The sequence below is a fragment of the Cottoperca gobio genome, chromosome 10, assembly GCF_900634415.1.
Source record: "Cottoperca gobio chromosome 10, fCotGob3.1, whole genome shotgun sequence".
Taxonomy (NCBI): Eukaryota; Metazoa; Chordata; class Actinopteri; order Perciformes; family Bovichtidae; genus Cottoperca; species Cottoperca gobio.
In genome coordinates, this window is record NC_041364.1 from 7,612,666 (window position 1) to 7,640,410 (window position 27,745).

General features: G+C 39.3%; 1 protein-coding gene across 1 annotated transcript in view; it reads left to right on the plus strand.

Moving 5' to 3' along the window:
* Positions 1-27,745, plus strand: part of diaph2 (diaphanous-related formin 2) — a 351,346-nt gene that overhangs the window by 196,604 nt on the left and 126,997 nt on the right. Inside the window, exons 25-28 of the mRNA XM_029442178.1 lie at positions 16,201-16,208; positions 16,453-16,554; positions 19,339-19,578; positions 26,221-26,350. Coding sequence (XP_029298038.1) covers positions 16,201-16,208; positions 16,453-16,554; positions 19,339-19,578; positions 26,221-26,350 — 480 coding nt within the window. The remainder of the gene's footprint in view (positions 1-16,200; positions 16,209-16,452; positions 16,555-19,338; positions 19,579-26,220; positions 26,351-27,745) is intronic.

Consider the following 27,745-nt stretch of genomic DNA (forward strand, 5'->3'; position numbering starts at 1 on the left):
TAAGTGTAGCTTTCCACTTATGTTCAGTGGTCTTTCCTACCTTTAAAAAAGTAAAAAGATAAATGCATTACCTGTTGCACTGATATATATATGTCCTTTTCCCACATGGCTTATAAAGCAACACTTACACCGGAGTTAGTCTGCTTCCTCCCCGCTGCTCGGATCCTAGACACTAGTAAAAGGTGGTGAGGCAATATATATTTAGATGGGGCCGATCTACAGAGCTGCCCTTCAGGACTATTATTTTGAGCTCTGATAACCTTTAATTGGCGAGCATTGTGGCAAGAAGTACCGAGTGTACGTTATAAGATGTCACCTCCCTCCCCCCCCTCTGCTTTTTGAAGGAGAGAGGAAGTTAAGATGTTGACCTTTTCTCACCTTCAGTCTCTCTGTAGCAGAAGAAGAAAAAAATAGTGTAAATCTGCCAACACGGCAGCTGTGTCCCTTACTCATCCCCACCAGGACCCCGTTGCACACAGCGACAGACAAATGGTTGGGCTGGTTTACTGTAGTTTGGTTTTCTTACAGCGGAAATAACCACTTCATCCTACATTCAAAAGCTATCATTATACTGACCTTGACCAAGCTACCGACACTAAGCTCAACTGCATGCACTTGAATAGTACAAATAGACACAAGACAAGAGAACAGCTACACTGTTTACATAAAAGAAAGTGTGAATCAGAGGTGTTAAGGATATGACAGGTGGTCAGGGACAAAAAAAAAAAGGATGTTTTTTTTTCCACCCACATAAAAAAAAAACGCTTTTTGTGAGGCTTTCAGTTGTCCCCATTACCTCTTCCACTTCCCCCTTTAATAAATGTGGAGAAGGACAATTAGGCTGCTAAAAAAGAGGAAGCCTCAACAAGGCTCATGAGAGCAAGTGTGTGAGTCAGCATAAGCATCTTGGGGAAGCAAGCTAATGTCACAGAGTCCAGGGGGAGGCGGGATGACCAACTGAGTTAACTTATCGGTGTAGAAGGAGCCCGCATCTGGCAAGTGTGTCGCTGCTGGTTAGATAACGATTCTAGAGGAAGAGTAAAACCCAGTCTGGACAATTAGGACGGCAACAAAAACAACAGTTTTATTTACCGTGTCAGTGTTCCCTTCTTTGTTGCACTGGAAGTGCTCCATTTACCTGCAGTATTATTAAGTATTTCATGTACAACAATAACACTCATTAATATTGCATAATCAAGCTCTGAACGCAATAACTTTTGTTGTTGTAATTACACACCGGCAGTTTCGCTCTCACTAATAGTTTACAATGTATTTACAAGAGTATTTACAATGACTAGATGGATTTTTAGAAACTTTTCACTTGCAGCGTATGTTCTCCTTGTGAATCTAATGCTAATAACCCAGTAGTGACTTTCTCTCTTTAAAAGGTACATTGTAGTTTATTTTATGTCATTTTGTTTACATGTTAGCATTTGTGTTAGGTATTTAAGTTCTTACTATTTGAGCTGGAGACATGGAAGCAATGCATGTTGTAAATACTACATTTATTTGTATTTAAATACATAAATGTTCTGTTTGAACCCACAAGATATGGACTGTGTTCTACCATTATGCCATATGTTGTGTAGTTTCATGCCATGCTGGGAGCAATAGGACTTGGCACATTGACAATATGTCCACTAGTCCATACTACTGAATTGGTTCTCATTTTATTTTAGAGGTGTTCCTTCTTTTTGAAACACATTTGCCTTATTCCCAGCAATATCAGTCAAACATAGTTTCTGTTTAATAGTATGTTTTAAACAAACTGATCTGTAATCAGACTGTTTGTGCCACACAGTTGCCAGGGGGGCTTTTTGCTTCTCATAAAGACACAAATAAAACTGAATTAGTGCATTTGTGTTTGACGGACAGCGCAATTTGCTCCTAGGTCTTTACAACGGCGTAGACATTTTCTGAATTATGTGAGGTACCATTTTGGCAAGAAAACACAAAACACAAACTCATTTTTATATGGAAATATCACTGATGTTATACTTAAACGACCATGTAACAACCTGCAATAAGACTTAGATGATTATAGATCCACATAATGCAGGAATGAGCTCACAAATTAAACAAGGAAGGAAGCAAGCCACACACGCCTAAGAGATACAGCTCGAGCTTTACAGAGGCACTGAAGGGGAGCAAAGAGACTTCCTGCTGGGTGACACAGTCCTGAGTGTGTGCTCCATCTGCACAGTGCTCATCTACACTCATTATGCTGATTAATCACTCTACACCACCCACTTTCAGCCACATGCCAATCACCATTTATCCACATGGACAACTGCATACACATACAGAGTAGGAAGATGTGGCTGCATGGCTTGGGCAATACTAAAGATAAATGCATTTACTATCTCGCTAATGTTAGAAGGAGTGGGCCTAAAATAAAAGTAAATACATAATGAAGGAGACTTATTGGAATGAAGGGTATATACGAGATGGACTCTATATTGGCTTTGATCATCCGTTGTTTAACTACTGTACCAGTGTGCTCTTGTCGTCTTTAGTTACTTCTCACAGGTTTTGATTGGTTGGTGCCACCTGTGGCTTTTGCACTGAACAATTAAAAAACATGAATATGCTTTGTCAAACAAAACAAAAAAAATGTGCATTATGACATATTTGATAGCGAATGTTAAAAGTAGTTTCTGATTCACGTATTACTGCAACCTTTGTTGACACAGGTATCACTTTAAATAGTTAAATAACATCTCATATCCTATAACAAAAGGCGGTGAACATGTTGTCGGTTTGATATCCATGCTTTGTTCCTTATTGACTGAACATTTGTATCAGTTCATACACATTGTTAGATGCTAATGAACAGTCCAACCTTGAACAAGTGCTACTGTACTTTACCCGGCAGTTCCACCTCCTGTATTCATGTATCTGATGAAAGGCTCTGATAAACAATGGCTCCGTTTGAACTGGTACGAAGAGGGGGGAAAAAAACACTACACAACTCAGCCCAGTTCAAATTTCTCTCTTTGCATTATTTTGCAAAGATGAGTGACAAGCAAGCGGGTAATTGATAAATGGAGGGAATAGTGAAAATGGAAGGAATCAAGGACGCAATAGGTGTTCATAATGCATCTAAAACTCTGTAACTCAATCTCATTATCTTCTATCTCTGTCGACATTTCTAATGTAATGATTTGTCAGCAGAATGTGGCAGTGCGCTGGCCTTGAAGTACCCCTACAATGTGTCAGCCTGGCAGAGTGGATAGATAGGACTTGATTGGCTCTCCTTATTCTGCATTAGAGCCTATCAACACCTCAGAGATGATGTACACATCCCTGAATGTTGGCAGACAGTCCTGTGTCTCACCATTCAATACAGACTCCATATGAATCTTTGCAACACCACACTTGTTTTCATCTCTATGCGACTAACGTACAAAACGTATGTACAGCGCATACAAATGGACAGACAGTGTGTCAGTTGTCTTCTATTCCCTCCACAAATGTGGTCATTTATCATACAACTCTACATGTGTGTAAGGTCCATACACAATCATCTCTCCCCCCCCCCCCCCCCTCTTTCTCTCTCATCGTCTCATTTGATTTTAGTATTCATGGTGCCGGTAGACAGAGGTCACGTTTGTATATCAGGTCAGCTTCATCAAATACAAAAAGACATCAGAGCCACCCCACTACCATACACGGTATAACAATGAGATGAAGAGGACAATGAAAGACAATAATGAGCGTTGGCTCAATGAAAACAGATTGAGCCTCAGAAAGCTTGGCAAAGGAGCTGCTTTAAAGGGGCTGACAGCCTGACAAAGCTATTCTTTGCTATTGCTGGCTGGCAACAGAAGTGACAAGGGAAGGTTCTGTAGACCTTGTTTGTGTGGGAAAGAGTCAGGCACGTGCACTCTGGGCTTGTGGCTGCATCGCTCTGCAGGACGTCCAACACCATTAGCTCTTTTAAGTAGCACCCTAGCTAAGTGTATATACCTCACATTCACATTGTTTAAATCATGATGTGGTTATGCGCGTGACCTTGCTGACTTGAGTTGGCTCACCTTTGGTGTTTTTAATTCTCTAAAAGTCCAAAAAGCCTCTCTGCCCCAGGGAGAAGGCTTAACTGGCATAATAATGGTATTTGGTCCCATGCCCTTACAGTTCCCGCCGATGGAACAAAAGGAGGCCAAACAATTGGCAGATTATTATTAAGCGCTTGTAAACTTGAATATTTTATGGTAATCAACTGGTGCTCTGGCACGTTTATTATGTTATAATAGGCTGAGAGCATAATGGTAGGGCGTCTTATAACATCTGTTCATTACCGTATTACTTGTTTTATTTTGTTATTGCAATGTCATTACTTCCTTACGAGCACATACTTTTAGTTTTTTAGTTTTAATGTAGAGAAATACTCTTGTTGTCAGTGCTTTACACTCAGTTCAGCAGCAGTGTTAGTCCAGCTGCACATTATTATAATAGCACATTTCACCAATAAGATCAAATAATGATGAAGAGGAGCGTAATCAGCAACAACGCTAAATTATCGCCAACAGTAACATGCAACGGAAGGGGAAATAATGTAAATGTTTTATTATTGGATCATCACATATTGATAGGCCATTCATATTCCAATTGAAAGAGTGAGAGAACGTTTTGAGGTCTCTCTGCTTACATAAGTAGTGCTCACTCAGAGTGAAATATTTATGGGAAGTTTATGCATTGAATAATTTTCACAATTAGGTTGGGAAATGTGTCATATTTAATGACTGTACAGTATATTCTGAAGCTGTAGTGGAAGTTTAGACCAACCAAATTACCTCATCAGTTCAATTAAAAACAATATTTGGGATTTCCTAATCTCTTAAATTGGCCCCTCTCGACCTATAAAGCAATGCAGGAAAACCTTTTTCTGTTGAGCTAGGAGGCAATGGTTACCTGAAAAGGGTTAAATATGGTTAAAGGTGGCTGACAATGTTGTTATCGTTGTATTACACGTGGTTCGCCGTCTCTGGGAGGAGCTGGGTCCAAAGGCGTCATTAGGAAGATTTCTTACTTTACAGTAGCAGGGATTAAATGGTATTGGTTTCCAGGAATTTAGATTAATGCTTAGCAAGTGTTCTCCCTAAGCTCTCCAAGCTTTTTCTTCTGTCTTGCCACTTTTTTCATTTTTCTCGCACAGTTATTCTGCTGGACCACCTTGCGTTCCCTAGTTGCTTAATCGGCATATCTTGGGAGATTGTTACAATGAAAGTACAGTTTACAGATTTTTTTATTTCCTATAATACATACCATTTATAATGCCCCCCCCCCCCAGGCAAATATAAGCTTTTTAAAGTCTTATCAGCTTTTCTATCTCCATCATGCAAAAGCAGGCCATAGTTCCTTCTGCACTTTATATAGTATATGCAGAGTCCCTGTGATGTCCAATTATGACACATTTCTAATGTAACCAAGTCATATCAAATGTCATCTCTACATCGACCTCAGCGGATCAGAGCTAATGCACGATCACAAAGTATTTATTGTTGGCAACTTAAGTCGGCCGCTGAAGTTCAAAAGTTGCATCAAAATATAGGCAGTAAAGTTATTTAAATTCCGACGTCTGCTGCACAGGTGCATAACTTGATTTAAAATGACCCACATCCATTGCGTGCCTTTGGGGCTTGTCAGGATTTTCTTGTGTTGAGCTTTTTGAGAACAAGGTTCTCCAGTGCACTTAACCTATTATATCTATTTAAAACAAGTGTTTCATTTTAACCCCAGAAGAATTGTGTGACAGAAAGATGTAAGTGAGTGTGAGTGCAATAATATTTAAACTATTCACACATCTTTTGAGTCAGTCATTGTAACTAAAGTTTGGTGCTTTAACTTTTTTCCATGGATAAACAGTAATATCACAAGCAATATGTCTGTTTTAAACGCAGAAACAAGCGTTACACACATGGGATAGGTGATATTGGCACAAATGTAAGCAGCTGTTATGAAAAATTGCAACACTGAGATTAAGATTATGCACAAATTCAGGTCCACAGGCAAATGGTGACCTGAACCATTTTTATGTAGCTCAATGAAGAAAGCGAGAGAGAGAGAGAGAGAGAGAGAGAGAGAGAGAGAGAGAGAGAGAGAGAGAGAGAGAGAGAGAGAGGCGAGTGGTGAACTGACATCGACATACAGTAGATAAAACACACACACACACACACACACACAGACTGAGGATTTATTTCAAACAAACAGTAAGAGCAGCTTTGTAGGCTCCTGCAGAGCAGCTCTATTTCCCCCCACCCCTACGCAGAACATGCCATGTGATCTAGCTGCTTGAAACGAGAGAGTCATCACTAAATGTTTAAGCACGCCCAGTGTTTGGTATGTGTGGTAAGCTAACTCTCGTCAGCGGATGATATGGCCCTGGGGGCTTGTTTTGTGGAATATCAGAGTGGTTTCTTAATGTTTAATGTCTGCCAGTGTATTTTATATTACCCCATCTCCTTTTCAAAAGGAAAGGCTAATGACTAACACTGCACCGTCGCTATTCATTTGTAATTAGTAGTGCCCTATGCTGCGTGCAAATGCACTAGTAAGGATATCAAAGAAGTGCAGAGAAGTGTCCAGCATCTCTTGTGTTTATACTCAGCATGTCTTAATGAGTAAATGTGTGCACATAATTTAGATCACTTATTGGTTGACATACCAGGGTTTTCAAGTAAACAGTGGGGGAAAATTGTATTTCTTGTATGAAATACAATTAAATAATAATAAATGAAGATGTGCAGTGGTAATGTTACACATGTGAAATCCATTGTTGCACATCCTGATTATGCAATGTTTCCAAAAATAATATAGTTGAACAGGAAATAGTGTCGCAGCATTTGTCATTTTATACCATGTGAAAGGACATATTGTATCGAACACCTCTTATGACATATTTTCCATCGTCGTGACCTTTGAGTTTCTTACTTCAATGTAATGCAAGTGGTGAGAAACTGACCTGATCTGCATGTTATTCTACAACATTAGGTCTCTCTCTTTGCTCCGTGTGCAATGATGTACAAGTCAGTGAAACTCATGGAGCTTCTAACTATCTGTATAATGTCACTTAATGTAGCAACAATACGTTTTCTCTCAAAAAACAATTGTTGCAGCCTTTTTGTGTTGTGCAATATCTCTGCTTTCCCTACCTGGGAATTCAAACGGGCTGTTGTAATATGCATAATATTTATTTCATTTAGATTTGCCAATATGATCCCCAGATGGCCATGTGGCTGTGTTTAATTTAATATAATTTAAATCTATGAATTGACACCACACACCGTGGCTGTCATCCAAAATAATATGCAGTGACTATTTTAGTTTTTCACTATTTAGTCATATGAACACAAATTAGTAATGGCTAACACATACACATCATACCTTTCACATAAACATATATATTTGCTTAGAGGTGCATACATGAATATTCCCTCCAATTATTGTCAGATATGTATTTAAAAATGTTTTCGCAAATAACATAGTGTGTCACATGAAATCATAACGCACACTCACCAGGTTGTCTCACAATAAACAGGTTGTCAGCTTTGGGCTTTGCACTACTTCTCTTCGCCTCGCCATGGTAACAACCTTTCCACCAGGTCTCACAGGAGTCATTCGTACTAGCCATGCTTGTTATTATTGTTTATCTCTCTTGTCAATCACCCAGATCACCATGATGCTCATCCATATGCATGGATTCATCATTACACGTGGTAGCTCATTGGCTGCAGGGTCTGGCAGTGCCTCTGCCAGCCTTTGTTCTCCGCTGTAACAACAGGTGATTGTAGCAGCCTGGCACATTGTCGGGCATCATTTGCATGTTGTAAAAGTGCACATGTGGGGCAAGGTGATAACTATGGCTGTGCATTGCGCATGTTAGATTAGAGTTTAAGCAGGAGGAATGGGGTGCCCCCTTGGGTTTAATTGTGGTTTATTTTGGCACACTGCACATAACTCTCTTCTGCATCAAATGCTAATTTCACATTGACATGTGCAATACATTATGCTGATTTTGTAGACAGAAAAAGGAGGAGAAGTATTGAATAAACAAAGTAAAGACAGGGGAAGGAGAGGCGAGGCGAGGCATGGTGCAATATCAAATGCGCCTGAGAAATTGATGGCCAGGACCCAAGGTACTACATGTACTTTTCACCGATCACCACCACAGTGCTGATCTGCAGCTGCAGGGTCCAGGCCAGGTACTCTGTCCTCAGGTCACACACGCACACGCACACGCACATGCACTCACACACGCACACACACACACACACACACACACACACACACACTAGAGCATACACAGACAAGTTCATCAGACAATACAGCACAGCAGTTAAATTTTGATTAGGTGGAGTCCATGCAGCTTATCCTCAGGCACACTGGGTGCTGTATTCTCTTAACCGAGTAAAATTTGTTTTCTGTTTTCACTCTCCAATTCTGTGTCTTTGTTTCTGTGACAGATGGCACATCACTCACAGAGACGCTCTCAGACAGCAGACTCCACAAACAAATTAATTTCTATTACTGTTTTGCATGCTAGCTCTCTTATTTGATTGACAGTCTCATCATATACCAGCAGTGTATTAGGATGACTTCATGAGACATAGTAAAAAAGAAGAATAATCCCAAATGAGAGATTACTGCATTATATGCAGCGCAGTGAAGTTCATCTGCCTTTTTTCTCAGTTTGTTCTGCATATATCATTAAATAAGTATATGTAACGTCACACTTTAAAGCATATTCCCCTCGCAGGTGATATATAAAACATAGATTGAGATGTGTCAGAAATACTTTTATCTCTTTCGGTCTGTTTGCTATTGTTACGTTTCTTTTCTGCATCTGTTTGTGTCTCTTTCTTTTACCAAATTCTACTTCTGTGTTTATCTCCTTTCTTTCTTAATGCACACCCCCTATTTGCAGGGTTAATGTCGCTCTTAATCCTGCTTCACACCTTTTAATAATAAAACGTAAGTGCTCAGGTGTGCACACTTAAAAACCTTCCATATTTCCTTCTAAAAGACACATTTAATGTCACAGTAAGTCTGTCAGGTTTTCCAGCCCCAACCCTCAAATTAATCCCTCCCCCCCCTCTATCTCTCTCTCAACCTTTTTTCCTCCCTCTCACTGCGTTTGTGTCTTTCTCTCAGACTGCGTTTCTCATTTACTTTAATGCGATTTTAGAATCTGTCACACTCAGTTTGTTGCCTGTCAGCCTGTCACTGTAGCTTTGCTCATAGTGAGATTTGGCATGTTTGTGCCGTTTGGCATGGTGTACATTCGGTAAAACTACAGCCGCCTATATGTTCACTGTTCAACATGTTTACCTGTTACACAAGATTTACCATTTGTTGTTGTTTGTTGCTTGTTTTCCCGCGTAGGTTCTCCTCTAATGTTAAACGTCCGCTTACATTAATATGCATTTTATAAGATAGAGATGCTTTACATATTATTTCATATAAAACAGTGCGTTTTTTAAAATAATCTAAATATTCAGATAAGAAATGTAACATTTGGAAGGTGTTGCGCTCCTTTTCACTCAGCATTATCTGGAAAAAACTGTCCTCGTTCTCGTAAACAAAAACACAACTTGATGGCCTTTGTTCCGCATATTCAGTTTTAGTTCTGTGATAGTAACCTTTTGTTTGAGATGGATGCCGTCTACACCCACAAACTATTGTGCAAAGTTACTTTTCTCTCTTTTGACTCTTAAGCTTAGTTTGAAAAAAAACAAAAAACGATTGAAATTCCACATAATGTCTTTTTTTAAACTGTCAAGTGTTCGTTTTTAGACGTTAAGGCTTGTAGGATGTTGAAAAAGTCTTTTTGTCTGTCTTATTATTTTGTTATTGATTCAAACTGAAGTCTTCAATGATTTGCCACGAGCCAGGTAGGGAGCCTGCTGAGCACAGCAGGGAGATGGCACTCCCATGTTGCTCCTCATCACAAAGTGTGGGCAGAATACCACATGTTTCTCTGTCTCCCAAAATTGAAGAGAAAATCAATTAAAAGGAGAAAATCACATCTGTCAAGCACATGGCAGACATTGCTCCTCTTCTGTCTTTGTTGAAGACCTGCCAGGCCTAGTAGAGAGGAACACAGTTTACTCAGATCATCTTCGAGACATCAGGTGATTCTCCCTCTTTTCTCCTTTATTTAACCCAGTTAAATAAAGACTTTATTGCTCTGAGAAAAGCTTTATCGATTGACGCGTCTCAGACTATATCTTAAGCTTTCTTGTTTTTCTTTATCATTTTCACATTTCTGCTGAGAATATGCTTCTCAGTGCTCTTATTATATTCCACACGGTAGGAGTCGTAAAGTAGGTGTGGGTACATGTTACGCGTCCCGCTCCACACAACGAGGCTGCGATTCGACTTGCCATGGCTGGATTGTATCCCGAATATCAAAAGCATTCTGACTTTGCACCACTGTACATCAGCACCTGCTGTTTTTAACAGCATGCCGTGCTGTAAACTGTATAGTTAAGTGTATGCTTAATACGTGCTTAATACCCCACTTTTAAACTGTATTAACTTGGCATGGGTTCATTCACAGATGCTGTGAATGTGAACGTGATTCACTGGGAGCCGGTTGACAGCAGCAGAGATCAAAGTATTGAAGTGAAAGCCCTACAGATACTGTCATCTCCTACAAATGTTTAGTGAACCGTAACCTGTATCTCATTACGTTTACACTCTCCTTTACCCTCACAACCGCTTCCAATCCTCAAGCACACCTTTCACTGCCTGGGTAGCAGTAGAGGAAGTGTTTCACCAATATTTGCTTTACTTTTTTGTTTGTCTGTATACGTACCAAACGTGTACTATACCAAGGTTTTGTGAAGGGGGGAATAGCAGTAACAGTGTTGAGAGGTTCTGTTGAGTCCTTCAGTTGACCTGCTGGCACTAAATCTATAATAAATTGATTGAGTATTGTGTGCAGTGATATCCTAATCTGTTTCAGAGAAGGATAACAGCCAGAAACAATCCTCTGCACATTAATGGTATGGTTATTCGTAAAATTGAAATTTAACACATTTTGACAGGCAGGCACTGATTGCGTATTCACATATTTTCACTCTGATATGAATGAATTGTGCTAGTGCATGTGTTATTGGACTACCGCTGTCCCTGACAGAGATTAATTGATTCTGATCCATCTTCTGAGCATGTGGTTGATTGACAGTCGAATACATATTTTAATGATCACTCTCAGAAATTTACAAAAGGCAGTTTTTGGAAGCCAGATAAAGATATGCATAAAAAATATACACTTCTGGTACTTTAAAAAGCTTTTGAACCGTGACAGTAAGCAGAGGCAGAATAAATCTAAAAATGAAGGACATACAGTAGCTCTTGTTTAAATGTAGGAGCAACTGATATTCACAGACCCTGAAATAGAAACTACCTATTGAAAGGAGCGAAATACTGAGAAGGAATATGTACGTTCTGCGGTCAGCATATTTCTGTTGACACATAAGTCATAACATTGTTGTTTAACACAATGTACATTTTTGACTAAACTAAGCCTGTGTTGAAGCTTTGTTACTTGTACAATCAGTCTGGCCAATTCAGTCATTTATAATTAAATTAATCACAACAGTTGATCCCCAACAAACGATGTTAGGGCGGCGAGATCAACAGTCTAATGCAGGGGTGTCAAACATGCGGCCCGGGGGCCAAAACCAGCCCGCCAGAGGGTCCAATCCGGCCCGTGGGATGACTTTGCAAAGTGTAAAAATTATTTGTTTTGATCATAAAGTAAAATACTGTTCCAGATACCTGTGTGAAACATGTTTGTGCCTTTGTAGATACATTATGATCTGTAAATGATAAACTGAGGCATAATATTGTTGAAATTGCAACTTTTCTTCTTAAGAAATTGCAGGTTGTAAAAATATAATTCATTACATTTGAACATTTTCAGAATGTACTTGTACTTTTTTGCACTAAAACAAAGGGAAACATTTGGAGTGGTCGTTATTTACAGGTTATTATGATATGATGTTACTGGTCCGGCCCACTTGAGATCAAATTGTGCTGCATGTGGCCCCTGATCTAATGCATACCTTCACTAAACTTACCATTAATGTATTTTACAGAACATGTACAGTATACATCTACAAATTATTGAATGTATTCTCCTTTTTTTCCCAAATTCAGCCTACAAATAGTTTTATTTTTGACAAGGAAGCAGGATTTACGAGGTTTTAACGACCGAATGTTCCTGTTGTTTGCTGTATCTTGGCACGTGTGCTGAAATGTGGCGCCTTCATCTTCCCCAAGGCGGTAAATTAATGTGTAGTGTTGCTAGCACACTTCCAGTAATCTCTCCCAGACTGCTGTGTGTGTCTGGTGGCCTGTGGTGAGGAGTCTGGCCCAGCATCATCACCCAGTCTCCCACATTGCCACACATATGGCGCTGCCTTTGTGTCAATTGTACTCTATGGGGTCTCTAATAATTAACAAGATGACATACAAATGAAATGACAAAGACACGGTGGATTCGATTTTCCATTACATAGTCTTCCGTCTCTGTATGTCAGATGTATCCAACTGTAGAAGTTAGATGTTTGATTTCACCTCCTCTTTAAACTTTCAATCCATTCCTGATGTTATTACAAAGGCCACTTCAGAAATGGCAAATCCAATGATGGTATAAGTTCTGTGTGTATCCACGCTTCTATATTTCACCATGGGTTTCTGCACACTGACAAGTATTCACAACGCAGCTTCACTGAAGAGGGAAACATACAATATTAGAAACGGGCTGAAATACATTCATCAGACTGTGTCAAGGACACTCTTTCCTTCATTTCTATACTATGCCATAGCAGACTCAACTCAAATGGAAAGGCTCTGTAAACCCCTTACTGTACGAGGGTAATAACATCCCCCTAATTGTTCCTCTTTGCTCAGGACGCAACGTCGGGGAAAAAAACAGCCTAATTAATCGGATTTGCCGCGGTATTAACTAACTATTGCAATAGATGAATGGTTTCTGCTGTGTTGATGGAGTTCCATTCAGAACCAATGATACATTGTCAAGGAGAACTTTGTTATTAATCCAGCTTCTGATGTCCCTTATAGTTCAAGAACATCGTTTCACTGTATATAGGACTGTCTCAGAAAATTAGAATATTGTGATAAAGTTCTTTATTTTCTGTAATGCAATTAAAAAAACAAAAATGTCATGCATTCTGGATTCATTACAAATCAACTGAAATATTGCAAGCCTTTTATTATTTTAATATTGCTGATTATGGCATACAGCTTAAGAAAACTCAAATATCCTATCTCTAAATATTAGAATATCATGAAAAAGTATACTAGTAGGGTGTTCAACGAATCACTTGAATCGTCTAATTAACTGGAAACACCTGCAAGGGTTTCCTGAGCCTTGAAAAACACTCAGCTTGGTTCAGTAAACTAAATCACAAGTATGGGGAAGACTGCTGATCTGACTGCTGTCCAGAGGACCATCATTGACACCCTCCATCAGGAGGGTAAGACACAAAAAGAAATTTCTCAAAGAGCAAGCTGTTCACAGAGTGCAGTTTCAAAGCACATCCACAAAAAGTCTGTTGGAAGGGGGAAATGTGGCAGGAAACGCTGCACAACCAAGAGAGATGACCGCAGCCTTAACAGCATTGTGAAGAAGAGTCGCTTCCAGAATTTGGATGAGCTTCAAAGACAGTGGACTGAAGCTGGAGTCCAGGTATCAAAAGCCACTGTTTACAGACGTGTCCGGGAAATGGGCTACAATAGCCGTATTCCCATGGTCAAGCCACTTCTGAACTCAAGACAACGGAAGAAGCGTCTGACTTGGGCTATGGAAAAGAAGCACTGGACAGTTGCAGAGTGGTCCAAAGTCCTCTTTTCAGACGAAAGCAAGTTTTGTATTTCATTTGGAAGTCAAGGCGCCAGAGTCTGGAGAAAGGCTGGAGAGGAGCAAAATCCAAGTTGCTTGAAATCCAGTGTGAAGTTCCCACAGTCAGCGATGGTTTGGGGAGCCATGTCAGCTGCTGGTGTTGGTCCACTGTGTTTCATCAAGCCCAGAGTAAATGCAGCTGTGTACCAAGAGATTTTAGAGCACTACATGCTTCCGTCTGCTGAAAAGCTCTATGGAGATGAGGAATTCATTTTCCAGCATGATCTGGCACCTGCCCACAGTGCCAAAACCACCAGTAACTGGTGTACTGACCATGGCATTACTGTCCTCGATTGGCCTGCCAATTCCCCTGACCTGAACCCCATAGAGAATATGTGGGGTATTGTGAAGAAGAAGCTGAAAGACACCAGACCCAACAATGCTAATGAGCTAAAGGCCGCTATTGAAGCATCCTGGGCATCCATAACACCTCAGCAATGCCACAGGCTGATTGCCTCCATGCCACGCCGCATTGATGCAGTAATCCGTGCAAAAGGATTCCCAACCAAGTACTGAGTGCATTAATGGACATTTTCAAATGTTGATTTTGTTTTGCTGTTATAAATCTTTTTTTTTACTTGGTCTGAGGAACTATTCTAATTTTTTGAGATAGGATTTTTTAGTTTTCTTAAGCTGTAAGCCATAATCAGCAATATTAAAATAATAAAAGGCTTGCAATATTTCTGTTGATTTGTAATGAATCCAGAATGCATGACATTTTTGTTTTTTTAATTGCATTACAGAAAATAAAGAACTTTATCACAATATTCTAATTTTCTGAGACAGTCCTGTATACGATGTCTCGCTCGTAGACTGGCCGTTCACTTGGAGTTTTATTGATTAACGTACATACACTTGTGATTATTGACTGCATAAAAAGCAAATTATTTTCAAGTATGTTATTGCTTTCCCGAACAGCTTTTAACTGTAACTGAAAACCTGCATATTCGAGCAAAAATAATATAAAGTCTCTATTTCAGATTTTTTCTTCTTTAAGAAAATGTCATCAGGTTTATGAAACAGCATCAGGAAGAGTTTCTTTACCAAAGGTCATGAGTGAATAATTAGCAATATTAGCTTTGTGCTGAATGGAGTAAATTCATCGCTCGCAACAAAAAGGGGACAACAAAGTAAAACCATGTGCCCAGTCATCATTTAACTCCAACTTAAATTCAGCCTTTACAAATACAATTACACAAATGTGTTTTAAACTTTTTATATAATCAACAATCCTTTCTGCTTCCACTGATATGATCAAAAGCCTTCATTACCATGGCACTATTGTTTGCCGCAGACCCTAATTGGAGCTTCAGCAAAAGCAAGCAACATTTGATATAATGACTCCCTCCCAAACAGGAATGCCAGGCCTGCATTATGGCTTACTTTTTATATTGCTGCATTCCCTGAGGGAAGGACAGAGATGTCATCATTAGTGGGCAGTAGTAACTGGCCGTGGTGCTGAGGTCTACAGGGTGGTCAGCCAGGCCCGTGGCCCAGCAGAAGTGTCTACTCTCTGTTTTTTCCTGTCTCGGTTCCCATCTGGCCACGTGACCCCGCGCCAATGTGCTCCCGCTGAATAAATTTGGGGAGCTAATGAGAAGGGGAGCTTTTGTGAAGACCACGAAAAGGGCACCTCTTCCTCTTCTTCTCCTCTGAGAGAAAGAGGGAAAAGTCGCCGTGGTCAATTTTATTAACTTGGCTGACCTTCACACAAACAATTAACATTTACAGAAAACACAGCCCCTCCCATTATCTTCCTCGTCTCCATCTTAATCTTCAACCTCACCACCAGCAGCAGCAGGGAAATTAAACAGAGAAGTAGCAAATTAATGCCAAAACCGCTGCATGTACTTTTAAGACAATTGCAAGGTGATGTGGATTATGCAGTAGAAGGTCAGTTATCTGAAGGTCCCCGACATGTTGGGTAATTGGCTCAGGGCCACCACTGTCACAGTAAAAAGCCAACAGTGAGCAGTGATTATGTGACCTTATCTACTTATCCTCCTACCAGATCATCAGCAAACCTTTATGCAATCTGAAATTGGGTCTAATAAAGATAGAAATATGGGATGGAAACATGTTTCATTGACAGTGTCAGAACCCAAAGGAAGTTCTCTTTATAATCTGTATCTCTTTACAAATGGATGACAAGCCCTATGTGAGTTCTTGTTCCTGTTCATGGTTCTAGACCATCATAGAGTGCATACTAGTTTAATACTCACTGTCCATTGACTGTATAAAACATGGATCTTTCAAACTGTTAGATTACCAGGTAAGTTGAATAGGAACACACTCAGCAGCTTTGCGTCTATGGACTCTTCTCTCCTACTGTGTGAGTTACCCTGTCATCCTTGTCTGTGAGGTGATTTTTATCCTGAAATTTGCATTAACAGTAGCTTTCTCTCTGTGTGTTTGTTTGTGTGTGTGTGTGTGTGTGTGTGTGTGTGTGTGTGTGTGTGTGTGTGTGTGTCTGTGTCTGTGTGTGTCTGTGTCTGTTTGTGCTCTCCCATTTGTAGAACCTGATAAAGAACTTGCCGGAGCAGAAAGAACTGAATGCCCTAGCGGAACTAAAGGGTGAATATGAAGAGCTAGTGGAGTCGGAGCAGTTTGGCATTGTGGTGAGTATAATTTCCTGGTGACTACTGGATCGCCCCAAGAGAACACACAGTATACACAGTCATATTCCCAGTCCGCTATAGTCAAACACTTGCAAGCATGCACAGTTGAGAAATTCAATTTTTTGTTCTTCATCGCTTCATCTCTCTTGTCTCTCTGTGCCTCGCACAGACTCACAAACATTTAACACTTTTGTCTGTTTGCTTGTCGGGGACTGCTGGGTCTGGACAGCTGTTTATCAAGGGACCAGGAAATTAAGAAATGCATAATTAAGAAGGATACATCCCCGAGAGTTGCAGTTATGTTTAATTAAAAACATCAATATAAAGGGCATATTTAATACAACTTTCTAACCCAACTTCCAAATGACAGAAACTATCATAAAAAGAAGCCCTTTTGACTCGCCAAGAACATTTCAATCGTTCTTGATTAGGATTCAGCAACAAGAACTCAGTGAATGCCATATTTTTGACATCAACTGTCAATGTTTTCTCATGATACAATCATACCCTAAGGCTATGAATCCTGTCTGTAATAAAGTTCTTTGAAAAGCATGCAACTGCACTCAACCAGCTTGGCGATGTATCCCAATCCTCTAATCAATTTACAATGACTAGCCAGGAAAGTTTTATCTGTTTGAGCAATAGGATAAATAATGCTGCGGGTAACAAACTAAACTTGGGAGTATAGCCTTCACAAAGTAAACAGAAAAAAATCAGCCATCAAAAGAACTCAGAAAAATATTAATGATTTTAAATTACAGCTGGGAATAATATAGTAAACATCTAAAGCCCAATCTACAGTTTGACCTTATCTATTGACATGTTTGAGGTTTTTTAACACAAAGCGTGTGTCCGTGTCTCACGTCAACCTGTTTTCATACAGCAACCTGTGTGCGGACTCCACTGACATTTTGACTTACTTATCACGCCGACCTGTGTTCTTCCTGGAATTCCAGCTATTCCTGAGGGTGACTGAGAAGGCAGAGTTGTACTGTAAATCAGTTGTAGAATAAGGGAAGTGCATCATCAAGCTGTTCTGACCTTTCCACTTAGTTACAGCTGTAATTACTTTTAAATGAACTGCTCTTTCCATCCATTTACCAAGTGAACACCCATCACTTTAAGCAACTGTAAAAAGGAAATGTTATCTTTACATTTTTACTTTACAACAAGATCATAGACGTACATTGCATAGTTTTACAAAAGATTTGTTCAATTAGACCCAAAGGTCGCAAATGTGCTCCATTTCCCGAGCTATTCTCTTTACTCGTTGAAGTTTCTTTTTTGTGCCTATGTCTTTTAGGAGATGTAATGAAGCCGGGGGTGGCAGTTTCCCTTGTGATCTCACCAATTTTGTGATCATATACCACCCCACTGATGAAGTAGCTCCTCAATGCTGGGCTATTTAGTTCCCCTGGGAAATAAGCCATGTTCAAGCTTTTCACTGCCAGAGCTGTCACCAATGTGCTCGCTTTCATTGTGATTTCTCCTTATTGTATACAAATCAAGCGAGGGTGTGTGTGTGTGTGTGTGTGTGTAGGCACATGCATTTGTGAAAGTAAGTGAGGTGGGTGGGTATGTTGGTGTGGGGGGGAGAGGGGGGTTGTTTGACGGACAACTTGCCCATACAAATGAATAAATTTGAGCAGTAATGAAACATTATGGGCTGGATCTGAAGGTTGCCTTGAAGCGTCGGATTATGCGGCAATCTGTATAATTTGTCTGTGGTTGCCGCCTTGCCACGTATCTTACAGCCAAAACCCTATTTGTTTTAATTCTCTTCCTTTTTCATAACTATTTTTTTTCTCTTGTCTTTTTCTGGCTTCAGTGATTCCACTCCCAAAGCCCACAAGTATTGATTGAGGCTCTTATATTATTTACGACAAATCTTTTTAATAGGAGATTCCTTTATCCATGTGAAAGTCAGCAGGGACGCAGGACAAAGGTTAATCCCATTGGCTAAAGAGGGAAGTTGATGTTGAGTTCATTAAAACTAGTCCCAGCAGTAATCACACTGGAGATTCAACATGACGGTGATGGCAAGGTGTTGTAAATTTATAGGATTTCTTTCTGTCTCATGTCATGAAAAGTTCTTGTACTGCATTCTAAAATAATTTGAAAAAAACTCTGAGATTGCTGTGAGCCAAGTTCATGCCTGAGATCCATAACAGTCACATTTACAATGCTTTGTGTGCCTAATACAGAAACATTTTGTTCATGGATAGATAGTGCGTCATTTGTCTATCAAGTGAGCCGCAACCTGTAGTGTTATCAAGTGTTGCTCTTTACTTAAGACACACATTACGGGTGCATCAGACACATAGTGGGCTGATGTATAGCGTGGTGGCACATAGCACTTGTTTCACTAAAGTTTCTATTGTGTCAGTTTTGCACGGTGTGCCTCTCAAAATGAATGTGCAGGTTTGTGTAAAGGCTTCACTAACACTAAACACCACAAAAGAAAAAAGTAATACATTGGTTTTATTGCTGGTTATTGTGCAGCATGCTCTTCCCTGCCCTACACAGCACATAGGTGTTTAATTGCCATTTCGGGTTGCTCTCACTATATTCATTTCCGGAATGGTCAAAAAGTAAGTGCACAGAATTATTAGAAAAACTAACAAACACCAAAGACACTAGTGGAAGGCAGAATAAAGGTCTTTTAATAGGCTGAGCTCTTGACACTTACCCTGAACACTGCACAACATCTGTTACAAGACCTCGACTTTTTCTTTGCGCACAATACAAACTGTTTCTTTATTGTTCATTCATTCATACCCTCAGATGAGTTCATTAAAACTCCTACGACCACGTCTCAACGGCATTCTGTTCAAGCTGACGTTTGAGGAGCAGGTGAATAACATCCGGCCGGACATCATGAATGTGACATTTGCCTGTGAGGAGGTGAAGAAGAGCGAGAGCTTAAGCAAACTCCTGGAGTTGGTTCTGCTGGTCGGCAATTACATGAACGCCGGCTCAAGGAATGCCCAGACGTTTGGTTTCAACATCAGCTTCCTGTGCAAGGTAACGCACCACCACAGCACACCACGCATGTTGTGAAACTGTATGGAACATGAACTGACATTAACATAAAAGGGGAAACGGGAAAATGTATGTAAATATGTATATATTAATTAATTTATTCACGTTTATCCAAAGCAACGTAACAAAGGAGGTTCAACCGCAGTAGATCACAGGGTAGCTTCAGAGAATAGCTGTCGTAAAAATCACATGTTCTACGTGACACAAGTCCCACAGGCACCCACAGGTGCATGAAGTAAAACATAAATGCATAGCAAATGACTTAGAGAGCGAGAGACTGCATTGAGTTAGGTATTAAGAGTTTGGATTGAGATTTCCTGCCTCACAGTGACAGTAGGATACATATGTCACCATCATAAATCACCATACATTGATCATCTGTACAACACCAAATACATATACACAAGTAGTTTTCTACATTTAGTTAAACTGTTGTGTTATTTATGAGTCTTACATTTCTTTGACGGTTATTGAGGTGTAAGTATATCATGCTTTGAAAGTATACATTGAGATGCAGGCATATCACTCTCTGTCAGAGCTGTCATGCCTTCATCAAATATTGCTCTCAGGCACGTGCTCACGAGGTTCTCCTGCTGCATGAGACGAGGCGGTTTAATGGATGCAAACAGAAGTCAGGGCATTGACTTAGGCCTCTCGCAAGCATGCCTCAAAGTACTAGAGAGACTAGGTTTCTGAAATATACAGTGCTTATCAAATGAAAAACATTTTCAATACAAAAAATATCAAAACCACGAAGAGGTGTTGGAGCACAGTGGAACTTGAGCCAGAAAAAGCCGGTATCTGAGTCCAGTGCCAGGTACAATCACAGCATGCAAAGGTGTGAAAGAGAAGACTGGCAGCCACGCACACGCAGCAGCTACACAAAGCACAACCAACCTCTTGTAGCAAACCAGTTGGGCTATTCACACACACACACACACACACACACACACACACACACACACACACACACACACACACACACACACACACACTCAAACGTACTTCAGTGTTACAGTTTTCTGAGAGGTAGAGTCCTTTAGCAGCCCCTTTGTGGACACAGCTAGTGTTAGTCACGTCACAATGAAAATAGGATTGTAAGCTTGGATTTTAAAAAAAGGTACTTACACCACAAGAGCAAGGTTACTCGAAAAGCATTAAGTTGTGTTATAAAAGTTCTTACTTATTATTTGTATACATACATTAGTGTAATGTGACTCTAGCTGCTTTTCTGTAAGTAGTGTGGGTTTTAAAGAATGACGTTGTACGGGCCAACAAAGGATTCTACGTATACGTGTGTACACATACTTGGACACATTTTCTCACTAACTCTACTTTGTTGGTATTTGTAGAAATGACATTAACAGACTTTTTTTTCAAAGCTTTCTTGAAGATTTATGAGCATTCCTTGATACTTGAAGATTCTTCGAGAATTTTTTTCCCACACTCCATGAAAACTCTCAAACATGCACATTGCTCCAAAAAATGTACCTAAGTTCGTTTCCCTAAATGTTCAACTTTCTTTCATGCCAACTGCTTAAAAGGATAACGTTCCAGCAAAACAGGTATATCTACAAAATCAACAGCATGTCCAAAAATAAGGATTTTATTGAGAGCCAGAAATTAGCTTTGTTATCTTGCCCCTTTAAAGTGGCTTTGACAGGGAACAGTATTCAGTGTCTTATCTATTTGATGATAAAACTGGTAAGGATATTTATTGGGCAGCCTACAGAGTGCTTCATAAAACGTGTGAGGGTGCTGAAGAGGGGGCAAGTCTCCTCCCAGCGCTGCCTAAGATTGGCAATCAAGCAGTGGGGATAAATGACCAAAAATAAGTTTCAAAGTCCATCTTTGAAGCAGCCTATCTTTTTTTTTTTAATGTCATTATTCTGAAACTCTGCTGTTTCGCAGCAGTGCTACAACTGTTATGAGTAAGAAAAGCCATCATGTCAAATGGATCAGTCATGTCATGTGAAAACACTCTACATGGGATTCTTTCCATATGGGAGACCTAAGTGTGAACGACAAAAAGCCACCACCTTACACACGTAGTTGAAGCGAGCATCCTTTTCAGGTGTGAAAAGGGCTTTAGTATGGTGGATCCAGTGTGCCTTTCGTATTACTGCAAGCTGACTGAATCAGTGTGGAGTGTCAGTGTTGAGGCTGGTAATGCCTCAGGGGGCTGATTGGGCCATTATAGATGGACAAGAAAAAAAGTCTGCTTTCTCACTTTAGTCAATCAAGTAAATGGCCCCCTGGGTGGCAGGTCTAGGGTACCTAATGGGCTCATCAGAGAGGAAGAGGTTGATGATGGCAATGACCAGCGAGTGGAAGGGCACAAGCTGACCCACCTTCAACCCTGCGCCACAGCCCCGCATGCAGCCAAGGACTCCCCAAATCTCCTGGAAGCCAGCCTGGTCACATATATTCTGCGAGCTGAATATCCGTTCTGGCTTTCCAAGGACAGCGGTGAAATGTGGATTTCATGTCACTATGCAGTAGTTTAGTTTGAAAGACATCTAGGTCAAATGGCAAGATAGGAATGTCATTTGTTCTGCATTGTAAGGCATACAAATTCACAGGATAATTAAGAATATAGAAGAGAGTGATTCCATAATGAAACATATTGGGTAAATGGATAAAACCATCTGCCGCGTGCCTCAAAAGCAAAGAAATATCGTGTCTCTTGGGTTTTATCCCTGTCTCACTGAGGTGGAAAAACACACCCGTAACTCTGATTAATAATTAAAGGCAATGCTTTTTGCTCAGTTTAAGTTGAACAGAGTGGGCCACCTATTAGGCACTTGCTTTGGTTAATAGAGAGTCATCTACCCAACATCAGTGTGACCTTGTGTCCTGCTCTCAAAGTCTAGTATCTTTCCACGCTGTTGCAATATACAGTGTGATTATACAATTCATGCCCACGGCACATGTGTGGTTCGAAACCACTATGTTCCTTGTGCTCTCATAAGTCCGCCCCTGCGCTTGGCTGTATGCCTTTCTAAAACAGTTTAATATGCAACCTTATGAGCAGCTATACAATGTGTCGGCCCTGTGCTGCAGCTCTATCTGCAGAAGTTAAATTGAGCAATCAAGAGCCGACAATCCTTCTGTTAGGGTGAGGGTGCTATATTCCCATCGCCGCTTCTTCCGTTATTAGTTAATTATTGTGTTATATATTTATTTCCGATCTGGATATTTAAGTGGAATTGTGTTTGCTTGTAATAAACCTTGCCACTCTAAATGCTGAATATATTGGAACGTATCGTACTAACCAGTGAGGGATTTGGAATAATGCTACCTCAAGGCAATTTATGTTATGAGAGATTGAATGATATCACTGTTCAGATTTTGCTTTCAGCAACTCGGTAATGAAGCAGCATTATTCCATCTATTTCAAATGAACAGATTTGTTTTGAAGGAGTAGCATTTATATACACTCCATCCAGCTCCACCATTAACACGTAATGGGATAAGACACATTGTCAGCAGCCAGTGTAAAAAATGTCAGCAATAAAAAAGGCATTTTATATAGATAGTATTAAAGAACAGATTTAGGTAAAACTCCATGTAGCCTAAGCTCTTCAAGTAGAGCATTCCAGGAGCTCAGGAGCTCTGACGGTAAAACCCTTTTTCACTTTTGGCTTTTAGCACAAACTTGAAATGGCCAGGACAAAGGATGGACTAGAATTAAAAATGGCCCTGGGCTTTGACATAGACCAGCTCACTACAACCTGTGCACAGATACGCCACAGCCCCTGGCACAGTTCTCACGATGCCTTAAAGCTGCATTGACTGAAATTCCTCATGTGAAATTGTGTGAAAATAACATCAGCACCTTGGGTTTTATGTAGGATTCCACTTGCTCTGACAGCGGCCTTTATGAATGTACCACTACCAACTAAATATATGTTTATCCCAAAATACTGTGTACATATGCTACTGCCATATAAACTAGTCTCCTTTTTAAATGATCTAATGTGTTACCAGAATTTGTAATGACCATCTCAAGTGCCTCAATTACATAAATATATATTAAATATACCATAACATGGCACTATAATGTTTGATGTCCACAGCGTCAGAAAAGGCCCCAAGAAATGTTAGAATGCAGAATATCTATATATATATATATATATTATATATATATATATATATTTATTATATATTATATATTATTATTATATATTATTATTATTATTATTATTATTATTATTATTATTATTATTATTATTATTATATATATATATATATATATATATATATATATATATATATATATATATATATATATATATTAAGCAGTTTAGGCCAATATCCTAGTCTTACATTAAGCCTCATTGAATTCACACAGGATCATTTCAGACTTTTAACATTCACAGTTTAAGCCATTGGCCTGTTTGTTTTGATTGTGTTTAAACTCATATTAAAACCTTGAAACTCGTCGTGCTTAACCAATATATTTAGTTTTGTGTTTGTTTAAATTGCATTACACTTAAGGTTAATATTTTATTTAGTTAGTTGACATTATCCTGATTTCTTTTTTCAAGGGAGCAGACCAGTTTAAAATGGTTTTGACAGAGGTTTTCTCCTGGAAGAGGAACAATCAGGGAATGCTTCCAGTAATTTAGGGTAAAACGGAGGAAAGATGCGTCGCTGATCATACAAGTCCCAAACAATAGTACAAAATAAAACAAAAGGCTTAAAATACTGACGTGCTTTCCCATTTACGTGTTACATGTACAGTCTCGCTTCCTTTCTTCGCCTCCTCTCCTGACGTGGAGAGAGGAGTCGAGGCAACAGACACTTAACAAAACGAGACGTCCGAGCCTCGGAGCTGTCATTTTAAAGTGACGTCAATTAAATATGACTTGTGGCACAGCTGCATTAGCCGTCCATTTTTTTTGTTTTTTTTATAGCCTACCGCTGTATTTTATGATCTCCGTCAGAAGAGCAGAACAGTGTTCATGACAACTTGTATATTTACTTTTAAATCAATTCTCAACGTGACATAGCAGGATGTACTGATGCCACACCTTTTCTTTTTGTTTAACACACACACACACACACACACACACACACACGTTCATATATGTTTTAAGCTCCTGCCGTGTCACGAGCTGGAGAATCGAGGAGACGTGGAGGCACAAAATGTGAAAAGGCCCACCGTGTTTGTGCTTCTCATTGTATTTTTAAAGCTTCACTTTTTTTTTTTTCAATTACTATTCAGTCCCAGACTTTCTGTAAAACTAAATTGAAAATGATAAGCACTAATTATACTGTACAAATTATTTCATTACAGCTGTACATATTAAAAGTACATGTTTGGGTAGAGCAATTAGAGTAGTCTCTTCACAAATGAGTGAATATGCATGCTTTGTGGACTTGGTCCAGTCTTATTATGTCAATGATATTCACCTCACAATGCTAATACGCTTCCAGTTTCATCAGATCATTTAAATGCCTTATTACCTGAAAGGTTTCTACACTCTGGACTCAGTACAACCCCACAGTGTGCCTCTCCTCCTCTCCTGTGTGTGCACTGTATTGGTTAAGGCTAAAGATACCGCTCTAAAGCGCCGACACATCGTATCAGTGAGACAATATGCAACAATCTAGAGATATACAGTATACTGTACACTGACTGTACCGCACTATTTAGAATTATTATTTCATTAAATGTTTCTTAACCTCTTACAAATCATTCAATCATTAGTTTTATGCTCTCCCAGGTTACCCTCTCTCTATTACATATTAGTAATATTAGTTGGCAGGTGCAATCAGCATACCAGAGAGGCAGCTTTTCGGCTGGTAATGACAGTTTGGGGTATAACAATAAACAAATTAAAATTTTAAATCCATGAAATTAAATTGTGATTACCCAACGTGAGCAAATGATTGATCCTCATCTAATGAAAGTATGTGTGTGTGTGTGTGTGTGTGTGAATGTTTTGTGTTGGTGTGTGACAGTATGCCAATGACTACCTGTAATCATTTAAATTACCTAAACGTGTGCATGTGTGTATGCCCACGTACACACTTGTGTCTGCATGTGCACATGTGTGGTTACGTATGTCCAACTGCAGGCTGTTTACAGCACGGATATTATCAGTAAGAGTACACAGAGGTGGGTTGTGCTAATTAGTTTTCCCAGCATGCCATTCAAACAGCATGGCAATCACGGTGGGGAATGAATATGGAACAAGTTTTCTATGCACTGATGTGGAGACTTCGGCTTCTGTGTATGAACGCACGCACGCACACACACACAGATACTTGGCACAAACAGTACAATACTTTCATTCAAACTTTCTTGCCAGACTGTTTTATTCTCATAGGTGCACAATGTGTGTGTGTGTGTGTGTGTGTGTGTGTGTGTGTGTGCTGTTCAGAATATGCGCTCATGTTCTTGTAATTCAATGCAAAAGTATGTCAGGTCTCATAATGCATTTTTATTTTACATATTCAAGTACTATGCCTCTATTCATTTCCTCATTTGACTGGTGGCCATGTGCTGCACCCTTTAAGAGGTCACACTACTGTGTAGTACATTTGACAAGTAAATGAGTGTAAACATACGGGTTAATAAATGATTTTCTGTTTTCTTTTCTCTTTTCTCTTTAGCTCCGAGACACAAAATCCATCGGTCAGAATACAACACTTCTTCATTTCCTCGCTGAGAAGTGTGAAGAGGCTCACCAGGAGATTTTAAGGTTCCCAGATGAACTGGAGCATGTGGAGAGTGCCAGCAAAGGTATGTCTCTATGCATTAATGTATTGAAACCATTGCATATCATAGTAGCCACATGTCCATCATAAACGCTCCAACATCATCTGGTAATTAATACAGAGTGGAAAAGGTGGTCTTTAGTGCATATTCATCCAATTTATTTATTTTCAGCGCATTTTCTCCCTTTACTTAACTATTTTTTCTCCCTCATTGACAGCTAGCACTCTCTCTTTGTGACAGGAATAGAGTTGTTTGTCTGACCACACTGTCATTCAGCCTGTCAATAAACTAATTCCACTCTAATTCTATTCTCAAGCATTTGGTGGAATCCCTGAAGGCTTATTTACTTTGTTAGTCTCGTAATTGGTTATTTTATCTAATTCAAGTAATTATGCACTTGACTGAGGCTGCCAGCCATTGTTTAAGTCCACTGAATAGTCTTCATGCTCTGTACATATTTAGATGTCTATACCATATGCGCACATTTTTAATTATATCAACGTTGTCATGCAACGTAAGTTAATTATTCTGGAATATGCCGGTTAATTGACTTGACTTGAAATATTTAGGGAGTAGGGATGCAAAACTGTGGGCACACCATGCTTCTCTTGTTTCATTAGTCCTTCCTCACAGTTAAACAGGGTTACCATTGGGATACTGCAACATGGAAGGAGACCTACTGTTTACATTTTGAGATATTACAAGTGTTAACACTTCTATGGGGCAATTAGAGGAAGGGTTAACATGTTTGAACGGGACGGTGATCTTATTTAAAAAAAACTCTGCACCATTTCAAATCTTCTTTTTCTTTCTTTTTTGTACCATCAGGAAATTATTTTTTTAGCCACATTTTATTATTATTATTATTATTATTATTATTATTATTATTATTGTTATTGTTATTGTTATTGTTATTGTTATTATTATTATTATTGTTATTGCTATTATTATTAGTGTTAGTATTATTATTATTATTGGTGTTATTATTATTGTTATTATTATTAGTGTTATTGTTATTATTATTATTATTATTATTATTAGTAGTATTATTATTATTATTATTATTATTATTATTATTATTATTATTATTATTATTATTATTTTATTTACTGTTTTATTCCATGTATTTTCTGGAGTCCTGAGCATGTTGAAGCTAGATGAATGGAAAAGCTCAAATCTCTGCTGACGGGCCTCTAAATATCTAATTCATTAGATTTACAGTTCTTTGAGGCACAAAGGAACATAGTGACCAGAGGCCATGTGCTGGCCCACTCCATGTCTTTGAAAAGCTTTTACTGCCTGTAGAAACAGTAGGGCATTTTTGAATTATTCACCACTATCTTCACATCCTTCACAAGCTTAGGTAAACTAGCCAAAGGAAATTAAACAAAGCTTCTTTGCATGATGGGCGGTGTTTTT